The sequence below is a fragment of the Leptodactylus fuscus genome, chromosome 4 (genome assembly GCF_031893055.1).
Source record: "Leptodactylus fuscus isolate aLepFus1 chromosome 4, aLepFus1.hap2, whole genome shotgun sequence".
Lineage (NCBI taxonomy): Eukaryota > Metazoa > Chordata > Amphibia > Anura > Leptodactylidae > Leptodactylus > Leptodactylus fuscus.
Window position 1 is genome coordinate 157,191,033 of NC_134268.1, and position 12,809 is coordinate 157,203,841.

The following is a 12,809-nucleotide window of genomic DNA, read 5'->3' on the forward strand; positions in this document are numbered from 1 at the left end:
CCCCACCCCTCCCCTTAGTGCTGTGCGCGGTGGTGGGTGCGGCGGAGGTGCCCTCTGGTCTATCACCTAACCCCCACCTCCTCAGTGTGGGTGGGGAAACCCCGGGGCTGTCACCGGTCTATTGTAACGCGGAAGCAGAGGAGACATTGTGAATGGTAAGCCATTATATGGGAGCCCTGATAGTATAGTAGTGTATGTGCATAGTGCAGAGTGGGGGGAGCTGGCTCTCGTCTTCCTGCTTCTAGTTATTATATGAGAATATTGCCAGGGTTGTTCCTTCCTCCCTCATCTAGTGAAGGTTTTTGGCTAGTAGTGTATCTGTAGTGAGCTAGTGATATAGAGTAATGTACAATGTTTAGGCTTTTCTGGTCCATCATAGAAGCAGAACAATAAAAGTGATGGATCTGTCATAAGACGGACACCCGATGGACCTCATTGACCATAGTGGGGTCCCATGGGTTTCCATCATGTCATCTGCTATTTTATTGGACAGAAAACACACTACACTGCTCTAGGCGGTAAGACATTATTGTCGGATTTTGCGATGGAGGTTCCGATGTAAAGGCAGCATTATAGTAAGACCTGATTCATTTCTATTAGTCGCTGCAAGGTGATAGTGTCAGAGGTCTGGATTGTGCCGTTAAAGGAGTCTTTCCAGTATTATGTGTTTCAAGTTTTATTAAGGGTCAGGTCTATAGAAATTCAAGATTGTCTTTAAAACATTCTTCCTGTTGTGGACCCTGCAGTGGACAGCGGTTTGCTTAGCATTATAACACTATTACAGCTCAGCTTTCATTTGCTTTAAAGAGGACCTTTCACCGCTTGCACCCACTCTTTGTATACCTATAACTAACCAGTACTCACCTCTCCCTGATCCTTCGTTTCCAGTGCTGGCATCTTCATTCATCTCTATAGTTCCCAGCCTGACATCACCAGTGACATCCGGTTTGATCTAGGAGACCTCTCATCTGCCACATGTCTTTTGTCTAGAGGTCACCACTATAGCCTGTGATTAGCTGCAGTGGTCAGCTAGCACAAACAGCCCAGAGATCTGTACACACACGAATGGATACAGAGGCTAAGGGAGAGGTGGGTACTGGTTACTCTAAGTTCACACATGCGCTTGGGTTTACGTTCTTCGGGTCCTCTTGGGGACTCGAAAAACAGAAACTCAAATCCGCTTAAAAGTGGTTACCTACGGACCCCATAGACTATAATGGGGGCCACCGGGTTTCTGCTCGAAAAATGCAGAGTGAAAAGTCCTGTTTTTCTCACCGCATTTTTCAAGTGCATTCAGGGACAGAATCCCTGAACGTAATCCAAGCACTGGTGTGAACCCAGCCTTAGTTATGTTTATGGCCCCATTAGTAGAAATAAAAAATTAAACACAGGACATTTTTAGGCTGAGGCCCCACATTGCGGAAAAGCAGCTTTGTTTTGGTACATATTTTGCTGCCGTTTATTGAGGAATGGTAGAAGTAAAAGCACTTTGGCTACAACAGGAATGGGAAATATATACATTCTTGGCTTTGGCTCAAGAAAATGCAGCAAAATTTGCAACAAAAAAAAGCAACTCTTCCGTAACGTGGGACTTTAACCATAAAAGGGTTGTCCAGGAGATTTTTTTTTTTTTTAAATTAGGCCAGGGAGGTGAAAAAAGGGTTCATCTGTCCCTGGTGCCCCGATGTCTCCCAGAGCAGTCCAGTCCTGCAGCTCTCTTGTTTTCTTCTGGTGGAAGTCCCCACCACATGTGACCGCTGAGGCCAATAAGCAGCTTCAATGAAGGACATAGAACACCACTATCTTTGATATACCCGAGTCCTTTTCTTAGGCCACTGATTTGTTTTAGTGGTTATGTGACCACTTAGGCCTAACAGCGGCCTCAGCGGAAGGGACATAGGGCGTCACAGCTGGTGAGGTCTTCTGGCAAAAGAAGACAGCTGTGTTTTTTTGTTTTGTTTTTTTCACCTCCCCTAGCCTAATTATAGAAAAAAAAAAAAAAAGACTGGACCAACTCTTTAAGGGCTTGTTCACACGGGGCAAAAGGGTGCGGATTTTGACACTGAATCCACGTCATAATCTGCCCTCTCACAATAGCCTTCTATGTAGACCGCTAGCTTACTTTTTTCCCTGAGCGGCATGTTGCCACTCACGGACAATAGAAGCGAGCTGCCCTTTCTTCATGCGGATTCTGCAGCTAATTCCGCCCCGGCGTCCGCCTCACGGCAGCAACCTCCAGACTAGGCCCATTCATTTGGGCCTACTCTGGAGCGGGAAGCCGCGACTGTCAGAAGCCGCAACAGTCGTGGCAGGCGCATTTTGGCCCTATTCTGATGCGGCTTCCCGCGTCAGTATCAGGACCAAAATACACCATACCGTGCCCTGTGTGAACGGGGCCTAAGGGGAGCTGAGCTGCGGTAACGCCACATAATCAATACACAATGTATGGAGGTAGTATTGAACAACTGAATATCGAACAAAAAGCCTTCAAAAAAAAAAAAATCCTGGAAAGCCCCTTGAAAGGGAGTCTGCCACCAGTAAATTTTGTTATAAACCTAATTCTAGCACCTTGTAGAGGTGAAAGAACAGTTTCAAAATATGCCTTTGTTATTCAACTTTAAAGCTCCATTTTTATGTAAATTGCTGTTTATTCATATGCAAATGAGAGGAAAGTGAGTGAAGACTTGGCTAACTAAAATACTCCCCCGCTCCTTATTTGCATATGAAAAATTGCGATTTATGTGAAAATGAGGCTCCAAAGCTGAATAACAGAGGCATATTTGGAAGTTCTAGAAACACCCCTACAAGGTACCATGACTAGATTTATAAAGAATTTACTGCTGACAGACTCCATTCCATTTATAATTCTGTATTTTTTACATTTGGATATTGACACTAAAACACAGAATGACCCCATAGTTTGTTTTGATGATCTTTATAATCTTGGGTAAATGGCATGGCTATGGTTTTTATATACCGGGGGGGGGGGGGGGGGGCTCTATTTGCTACTTAGTGCTCATTGACTCGTATAGACTGCAATAGAGAAAAAAAAAGAAGACGGTTGCTGTCTTCTCCTCCAGGTCCTTGCTTATCTCTGACACTCGGGCACCCCACCTGCCACATTACAGAACTTTTTAAAAATGTTGCTGTACATTTAGAATGGAATGTGGGTAAAGCCCAGGAATATGCATTGTTCATTATGAGTGACCATTCATGTAACAAGGATGGCTCAAGCCTGTCACAACAGGAACTGCTCATTCAGGGCAGTTTCTTCATCTGGTTAGTATGGGATGGTCCTAAGCAGATACAGGGTCATGGGTTCCTGACCTTTCCTGTCATTGGTGCCATCTGCAATGTTTTAATTATTTTATGGGGTGATAACACCCTATAATAGGGTACACTAGCACCGGGATTGTAAGGAACCCTTCAGATGTTTCTGTGGAAATTGTTCTTTATGACTGTAGTATCTAGTATAGTGTTTGTCTTGGCTGAAAGCATGTCCCATATTTTCTAAGATTAGGAGCTGAGAGATAAGATGGAAGTGGTGTACCGCTCTGGGCTCAGTTACATTCTGCAGTATCACTTGGAGATGGGCATTGTATGAAGGCAGCCTGGTATTGCATTGCACTATGGTAAAATGTCATTCTACTTCACAATACAACTGAACAAGCATTTTCATTGTCCAATGCTGGGCTGTTCTCTCCTCAAGTCTAGTCTATGAATGCTGCAATAAGCAGACAGTGAACTGAATAAACAGTGCAATATTTATACAGGAGGATATGGAGCCTGTCGGGCACCTACTCTGCTCACATCGTGTTTGGGTGATAATGTTGTAGTTTAAGATATACTTGAGAGTTCCCATCACATAATATTTGGATGTGCTATAACATTAAAGGGCTTGTCCAGCATTTGAAAAACATGGCTGCTTTATTCCAAAATTGGAACCGCAACTGTCTACAAGTTATGTGTGGTATTACAGCTCAGCCCTACTTCAAAGGGAATGAACTTCAATACCACCTGCAATATGTACATCGAGAAGGTTACAAATCTGTGTGTACTTTACGTGAAAGCAAACCCAGGAGTTTTTATAACCATTGTCTCCTATAGGTTTGCACAATGCATCAAGTTTTTAATACTATTTCCATACAATTCAGTATTAGTAACGCTAAGCTGCTCTTACACTGTACAAACAGTGGGTACTGCTTCTATATGCATCCTACTATTTCAACAGTTTGATTATCCAGAGAACATATATAGTACCCTGCCCCGCATTGTTCAGTGCCCACCCCTAATCGCACTAGCCGCATTACAATACGTTAGAGAAGTGCTCTTTTTTTACGTTTTTCGCTGCTACCATTGATTCCTTGAGTACTGGGTAGTAGGGACTTGCTATATGAGAAAGTAGGGAGTAGAATGTTGCATGCAACACAGGTAGTGTGTCGTGAGTGTCATTAGGACCAGAAGTCGGGAACGTGTTCCTTAGTGACCTCTCCAGACAGGCAGTAACTGACCTTTTTACGTGACCATGTCCCGTCTACTCAAACCATGGTCTGTGTACAGGTTGTATTTCCCATACTGACCAATGCTGTGTAAATAGAATTTACTGTATTGCAGTAATTTGTGATGAATAGTAAGTAACCTCATCATGTACTTCACATTATCCTCAAGATAGCATGGTGTATCGCATAATATATTACAAACTTTCTTATCCCTTGGCATCACAGACTTGGCCCTCTCCAGGATCTCTTCTTACTTTACCAACCCTAAATTCAGTGTTTCTTTCTGTGGGTGTGCCCCAAGGCTCTTTGATAGTACCCCTCTTGTTCTCGATCTACTGCTTCAGCCTTGGCTAAATCTTAGAATCCCAGGGTTTTCAATAACGTTTCTGTGCCGAAAACACTCATATATCTCCCTGGACCAGACATTACTACGCAGTTATCCATAGTCTTAAAATATCTAGCAGTCATAGCCTCCTTCTTCTGCTCCCGGTTTCACAAAATTAACATGCAGAAAACTGAACTCGTCATCTTCATCCTATCTTGCATGGCCCATCTATAAAAGTTAATGGGACCACACTTACCTCAGTGCCACAGGTCTGTTGCCTTGGGATAACTTTAGACTCTGGCCTATGCGTCAAGTCACACATGTAAGCCCTCAACACCTCTTGCCACCTCCAACTCAAGAATATCCATCTAATCCACTCCCTCCTCACCCCTGAAACTACAAAACTGGTAGTCCACGCCTTCATAATCTCCTGCTTAAACTACTATAACACGCTTCTCCACGCCTACCAGCAAATGTTCTCACCCCCCCTCCCCATAGCCCACCATAAATTGGGCAGCTCCTTTAATCTACCTCTCCCCGTTCTTTCTTGGCTGCTCCGATCTGCCAATCCCTTCACTGGCTACCATACTGGACTGACATACAAAGCCATCCAAAACCTGTCTCCTCCATACCTCTCTGACCTAATCCCTGCTACCCGTCCACACGTAACCTCCGATCTTCCCAAGACTTCCTACTCTGTCTTAACACACTCGCTCCTCTGGTGCCAAATCTAATTAGTTGAATGCCCTATTTACATGGATTTTATTTTTTTCTGCAGCGTGTCGATGAGATAAGCCAGAATCCCATCCACTTTGCAGGGAATTATGGGGGAAGGTAGTTTGGTAGCAGCAATGGTGTGGACCCAAACAGTCAGAGACAGGGACACACAATGTGGTACAAACAGGTTTGTTTAGAAAAAACAGCAAAATAAATAAACCTTCACATCAGGTACAAAAATAAGCAAAATAAAATACAGCCATAACTTCAGGCAAAACAAAACCCCTGCTTGTCCAAGCTCTAACTAGTACAGAATGAGGCTAACTGTATGCGTGGCTTACTTCCGGCCACGAGATCAAACCAAGCACAACAAGTCCCAGTCTGGTCTCACCACAACTCAGCTGTCCAGGACAAACCCAGGCACCTCCACTCATCCCAGAATTGCAGACTCTGCAGTCTTTTATGGTCCAATAACAAACTGATGACCTACACCTGGGCTGAGGCCTATTCAAGACCTGTCCTGGACCACACATAAGTCAGAAATCTGGGGGAGGTATGCTGGGACTCCACCACTCTACCTGTTACCTTCTCACAGTATATAAAACTCAACATTTCCACCACGGCCCAAACAATGGGTTTTCACATCGTGAGGTCCTGGCCTAAAGATAATTTGGAGTCAATGGGTGAATAGCTAATTCATCAATGAACAGATGTTCGTGTGTTTGAGCCTCACCAGCACAGAGCAAGGATTTGTGGATTAGGGTGCTAGAGATACAACTTGACTAGAGGAGAGTTATTATGCCACTGAAACAAACTCCCAAAATATTCTTAACCTTGTAACTGTTGGCAGAAACCTGATGATGTCACCTGATGCTTCTGTGGAGAACGGCGCTCCTGCTTCTCAGAGTTCATGCACTGTTTGCTTCCTCGTTAATGCTCATTAATATTCATAGAAGTCTAATTTCAATTTGGCGTCAGAACCGTCTGTAACTCAGTATGTAGCTCTATGTGTAGATGACAGAACTGCTGTATAAGACTAAAGCATATTCACCAATATACTCCCTAGTATGGATCCACGGGTCCAGTCATATAGGGTTAGGTATGCAGTGGCCAATCAGATCATGTGACATTGTCCTCCTGTGTCAAAAGGAAAAATTGGCCCTGCAGTAGCTTTTACATGTGCAAGATGCCAAGGTGGCGCTAAAGTCAGGTCTTTTTACACACATTGGCCATGTACATGACCAGCGTACCATCACATTAAGAATTAGCAATATTGTCTTAATAGGGCACTCCAGTATCATAAGATGTTGGCCGCACTATACCCAAATGTAGTCAAAATCCTCTGGAATATCATGACATCCTGAAATCGTAATGTGAACGTAAAGGAAGAACATTTAGACGTTACCATCTTTAATGGTTTATATGGCAGTAGCAGTTTCTTAATCCCTTAAAGCTGTTGTCCAGTTGGCCTATCCTTAAAGAGGACTTTTCATATTCTAAAGAAAGTGCGGTTTTATATACCACTAGAAAGCTGACAGTGTGCTGGCTTTCCCGGTATGTGCCACAGTGCTGGTGTTAAATATCTTGTATTTGCCGGTGAGACTTGTGTCCACTGTTAAATATCCGGACCTGGCCTTGTCCACGATAGGAAGAAGTCAGCTTGTTATAAATCAGTGTAGAGGTTTATTAATATCTTGAAGGAAAACACAGGAACAGGGAAAATGTCCAAATAACACAAATATCAGTCAATTGTCAATAGCTTACATCTTCAGAGAAGTTAAATCATCTGGATATCTTGTAGTTACAGCTTGGTTCATGCTTGTCATCTGGTTGGTGGACTTGGGCTGGTTACGACATCCATGGATATCCATCTGCCTGGACCACCCACCCTGGTGTTCCCAAAGACAGACCTCCTGGTCTTCCCCTGGTCTTCCCAAAGACAGACCCAGACATGTGTATTTCTTACTCATTTATATTCATGAGAGTGGGTGTTACCTTCCATCTTGTAGCTATGTAAGGAGATTTCTAAAATAGTGTACACTAACCGCACCCATGTTCCAAGAATATAAGACTATGATGTCAGTAGAGTGTTAACCCCATGTCTGCTAGAGAATATTGTAAATATATAATATTTAACAGCTGGAGATATTGGTGCTGTTAGTTTCAGCACTGATATCTCCCCACCGTCAGAAGGGTGTTCCTCATAGCTCAACGTCATCGCTGGGCTGTAAGGAACGCCCCCCGTTATCATTCCCTCTCAAACAGTACCCTAACATAGCCTTATGCTGTCAGAGGGGGCATCCTTAACGCCCAGCAATGATGCTGAGCTCTGAGTAACACCTTTCTGACAGTGGGGAGATATCAGTGGCATAAATAACAGCACCGATATCTCCTCCATCAGGGCATGTACTGGGAAAGCCGAATTCAGCACACTTCCGGCTTCCTAGTGGTATATAAAATCACATGTGCATGAGGAAATGAAAGGTGGTCTTTAATGGATGACTCCTTTATGGGGTTATATCTGCTGTGTAATCTCTTGGAAAAACAAAACAAAATCTCATACAGAAACGGGAAGGTTAAAGAGGACCTTTCATGAGTTGAGACACATGCCGTTTTATATACTGCTGAAAAGCCGACAGTGCGCTGAATTCAGCGCACTGTCGGCTTTCCCGTTCTGTGTCCTGGGTGAAGAGCTATCGGTGCTGGTACAGTAGCTCTTCACTGTAAGAAGGGCGTTCCTGACAGTCAGTCAGGAACGCCCTTCCTCACAGCAGCGCCGATAGCGCTGTACTGTACTGTGAGAGCGATAAGGAACGCCCCCCCCCCTGATAGTGCTCGTCTATAGACGAGTACTGGGGAAGGCGTTTCTCCTCGCTCTCACAGTACAGTACAGCGCTATAGGCGCTGCTGTGGGGAAGGGCATTCCTGACCTTATTTTTAATACGGAGACAAAGTCCTGTGAGTTCTACTTTTTCCCCGCACAAAAAAGCAGAAACCAGACAGAAATGGCACAAACTGATACATGCAGATTACTTTTAAAACTCATTGAAATCAGTGGCAAAAGTTGGAATTTCAAGATTTTCTTAAAAAAAATAAAATATGTATATATGTTTAGCATATACAGACAATAACAACACATTCCCTTTAAGACAAGATGCTCCAGAATTAGGGGCAACACGGTGGCTCAGTGGTTAGCACTGCAGCCTTGCAACGCTGGAGTCCTGGGTTCAAATCCCGCCAGGAACAACATCTGCAAGGAGTTTGTATGTTCTTCCCGTGTTTGCATGGCTTTCCTCCCTTTCTACAAAGACATACTGATAGGGAAAAAATGTACATTGTGATCTCTATATGGGGCTCACAATCTACATTTACAAAAAAAAAAAAAAAAAAAAAGGATGCTCCAGAATTGTTATTTCTTGGGAATACAACTGTTTACTAACAGACTTGGCATTGCTGAGGATATAACGTACGACTATCGGGTATATAGAGTACAGGACGACTTATGTTATATACTGTAATTCCTGGCTCAGCCTTGCTCTTATTCTAATACAGTACCTGAGTACCAGGCATGCAGTAGGTAGAGCAAAGTCCTTAATGTGACATGTTAGCATTTCCTTCAGGATGTCACTGTCTTATAGCTGGGCGGGGATCAGGGGCCGGGCTGGGACAGGTTGAAGTAAGGAAGTGACTTGGTAGAAGAGCTGCAGTTGCTTCCTGGTTTCTGTCGGCACATTTCTAGTGACCGGCATCTAAATCTCTCAAGCTGGCTGTAGGTTGGTAAGGCATTCCCTGGTTCTCTACAGTTTGGATGGTTTATTTTCCACAGTATTGGGTTCTGATTCCTGTCCCTGATTCGTGTGTGACCAGGAGCCTACATTATTGATTTGAGGAGTGAAGTTGGTGTTGATTTTCCTTTGTACATAAGCAGATAATAGCTGGCTCCTCTCTTGGTCTAGACAAGATTCGGAGGCTTGAGTGTCATTTAGTGTTATGGATTTGTTATACAAGTATAGTCAGTAAATTGTCCTCTGATCCTGTTTATTTCATGTATTCTCCTGTTACAGGACTTTATAGTAAAAAATGACTGATAAACTTATGGGTATGAAACCTGCGTAACTCATGTGTTAAAGGGATTGTCTGCATTGGGAAAAAAAAATCACAAATGCTGTTAGAGGAATTTGTGCATAGTGGGTGGGGGTCATGGCCAGAGTAGACAGCGCTTACAAATATCCTCTCTTGTTTCCGAGGTTCGGGGCTGCATTATTCAGACATCCCACTCATATATATATATATATATATATATATATCAGAACTCCTCTATACTCAGCTTATGCTATGTTCACACAAGGGCTGGGTGATTTTGACCAAAATCAAAATTAATTTGAGCATTTCATCTAAAATACGACTAATGAATGAACAATTATTTTAGGACACACCCCTTTTTACTTGCCACGTTTTCTATTTATTTGCCACACAATTTTTGTTTTGGTTATTCACATAGCGGCATTCCTGATATGAGTGTGTACAGTGAGTGACATATACTGTAGCTATGGATTATTGAAATAATCAGTGTGAGCAAATTCACAATGGCTCACTCAGACCCAGTTCACACCTTGCATCTAAATTTGTTCTTCTGATCCATTGCAGGACCAGAAAAACAGTCCCTCTGATGATGGACAGCAGTGGTTCATAAGGAACCCCATTCACTAAAGGGGTTTGTGGAGTGTCCGTTATTTTATAACAGACCGTGCTGGATGAAAAAGTCACCTTGTGGGAGTTTTTTAGATAAGATTTTTAACGGCCCCCGCTCCAGAGACTCCTAACAAAGCCTTTAATGCACATACGCTTTGGTGGCAATGCAGGGACGTTGAGCACTTTTAGGGATTTTCCGACTCTGATATTGATAACCTATCATTAGCATGGATCATCAATATCTGATGGGGTCTGAGCTATGTGGTCTGATCAGATTGGCTGATCAATGGTGGTGCAAGACGTCATCTCCTCCGATCTGATATTGATGACCTATCCTAAGGATAAGTCATTAGTGTCATAGCCCCAGAAAACCCCTGTAAAGCTATACATCCCCACAGATTTCAGCTAAACGCTCGAGGTCCAAGCATGGGAGGGGGGGGGGGGGGGTTACTAACAGGTAGGGATTGTCCAAAGTTGAGAACCCTATTAATGTAGCTCTCCTAGCCAGTTGGCAGTCATAGTTGAACTTATATCATGTCCACATCTTCTAGACTTAAGCAGTATTCAAATGACTATGAATAATGACATCCATGTGACATCCGTTTTTTCAATGGAGGTTACACGACAGCATTACATTCAATGTGTGTGACTGGGTGCTATTCACATAACTGTTATTTTGCCGGTCCTTTGTAACGACTATCAAAATCTAGGTCGTGTCCTATTTTTGGGCATTTCGCCTTACACAGTAATGTGAAAATGGCTGCCCCCAGGCGAAAGACGACTGTTAAATATGTAAGTTTTTCATAGCCATTTTGCACCTTGGTCATGTGAATGTAGCCTTAGCCATGTCAGAGATGAAGTCTAACATGTTTTGGGGTGTCACCTGAGCCCTCTTACTTGCATCAAACATTGAGTGCTGTCTTTCATTTTGGTTCCTACCAGATATGCTGATGTCCACGCTGTGGAGTTCTTGTTGTAGACTCGGTGATGTAGACCGCTCAGCAGATCTATATGGAATTAACATGGGCCATGCTGCTACTTTTTGTCTATCTCATTTGGCATCCATTCTTATGAAGACAAACCCGTTTGCCCTTTTCTTCCACAACAGCAGTTGTGCCAGAATGCTTGTAAAGTGGCAATGATGGCTGCTTGGTCAAAGTAGTAGTTTTTTAAGGATGATTTAAAAATCTTTGCAGCATCTATCAAATCCTGTTTAGTGCTTTGTATAAGAGCTAACTAACCTATCCTACTGTGTATTGAAATATTATCGGGCCCCCACATAGGCAGAGCCAAGTGTACTCCAAAAATCTCATGTCTGTAGATACTTTTAGAAACCACAGTATCGTTGTCGGCCCTGATATAAGCATGCCGGCCTGGCTGTTCTTCTTATTAGGAACTCTTACCTGGTTATTAGACGTCTCCAAGGCAGAAGCTTTATTTACTCTTACAATCAATATTTCACATGCGGCTTCATTTACTAGAGCAAACATTAATACCTAGGAGACTGGAGTGTTTATAATCTGTAGTTTATTCTGCCCCCGGCAACTCATCAAATTGTGAGTCTATACATTGTGACTTTAGAACAAAAAAAAGATCGATGTATATGTTTATCACCTACAGATCACGGAGGGGTGTACAACTTTTTGGTGTCTCTGGGCCACTCTGGAAGAACACAAACCTAAATAGTACACAAATACTAACAAAAGCTGATGAGCAAAAAAAAAAAGATCTGTGTGTAATTTTTGTGATGTCCATCGCCACAGATTAAAAAACAAGAACCACCCAGTGGGCGCTTCTCCCAGTCCTGGCACTTTTTTAAGCTATGAACTTTCTTAGACATTACAGCATGTCAGAGTAAATGATAACGCTTTACAATGAGGGAGTCTGTCAGTATGTCATACTCTTCGTGGTTCACGCAGCGTGCACATTGTATACACACATCATTGTATACACACACAAACCTATAAGCAACATTGTCTTTACTTCTCGTAAATTAATTCTCAATCTCTTCTAGGCTAAGAATATGGACTGTAAAGCCTACCATGCCAACCCCAAGCCACCGCTACCGCGACATTGAGAGGACAGCAGAGTACCTCCAACCAGAGAAGTGTCTCCCACCACCAGTAGATAACTCCATGGATAAAGTGTGGTTCATCAAAGATGGCTGCGGCATTGCATGTGCCATAGTTACCTGGTTTCTGGTTTTCTACGCAGAGTTTGTAGTGATTTTTGTTATGTTACTGCCATCCAAAGATTTAGTTTATAGCACAATCAATGGGATTATCTTTAACGCGCTGGCGTTCCTAGCTTTGGCTTCACATCTACGTGCTATGATCACGGATCCTGTAAGTATATCCCTTTCTGACTTTACTCTAGAAAGAGTTATTTTATATTCTCTACCAAAGAAAGAAATGAATCATTTGACAAGTATTGTACATTTGTTTCTGCCTATGGCGTAGGTGACACAGCTTGCTATATAACAGTCTTGCAGGCTGACAGAGAAGGCACATTATATTTAGGGTGAATTCGCATGGAACAGATCTGTGGCAAAGGTTTTTGAGATTATCCATTCATCT

At 43.0% G+C, this 12,809-nt stretch overlaps 1 protein-coding gene across 3 annotated transcripts in view; it reads left to right on the forward strand.

The window, feature by feature from the left end:
* Positions 1-5: 5 nt before the first annotated feature.
* ZDHHC3 (zDHHC palmitoyltransferase 3) overlaps positions 6-12,809 on the forward strand; it is a 45,089-nt gene continuing 32,285 nt past the window's right edge. The window contains exons 1-2 of one of the 3 annotated variants that reach the window (XM_075271256.1): positions 6-155; positions 12,248-12,578. In XM_075271256.1, the coding sequence (XP_075127357.1) occupies positions 12,276-12,578 (303 nt within the window). In that variant the 5' untranslated portion in view covers positions 6-155; positions 12,248-12,275. Of the gene's footprint in view, positions 156-9,276; positions 9,319-12,247; positions 12,579-12,809 lie in introns of those variants that run through there. The other 2 variants (XM_075271259.1, XM_075271257.1) reach the window with 2 other exon arrangements.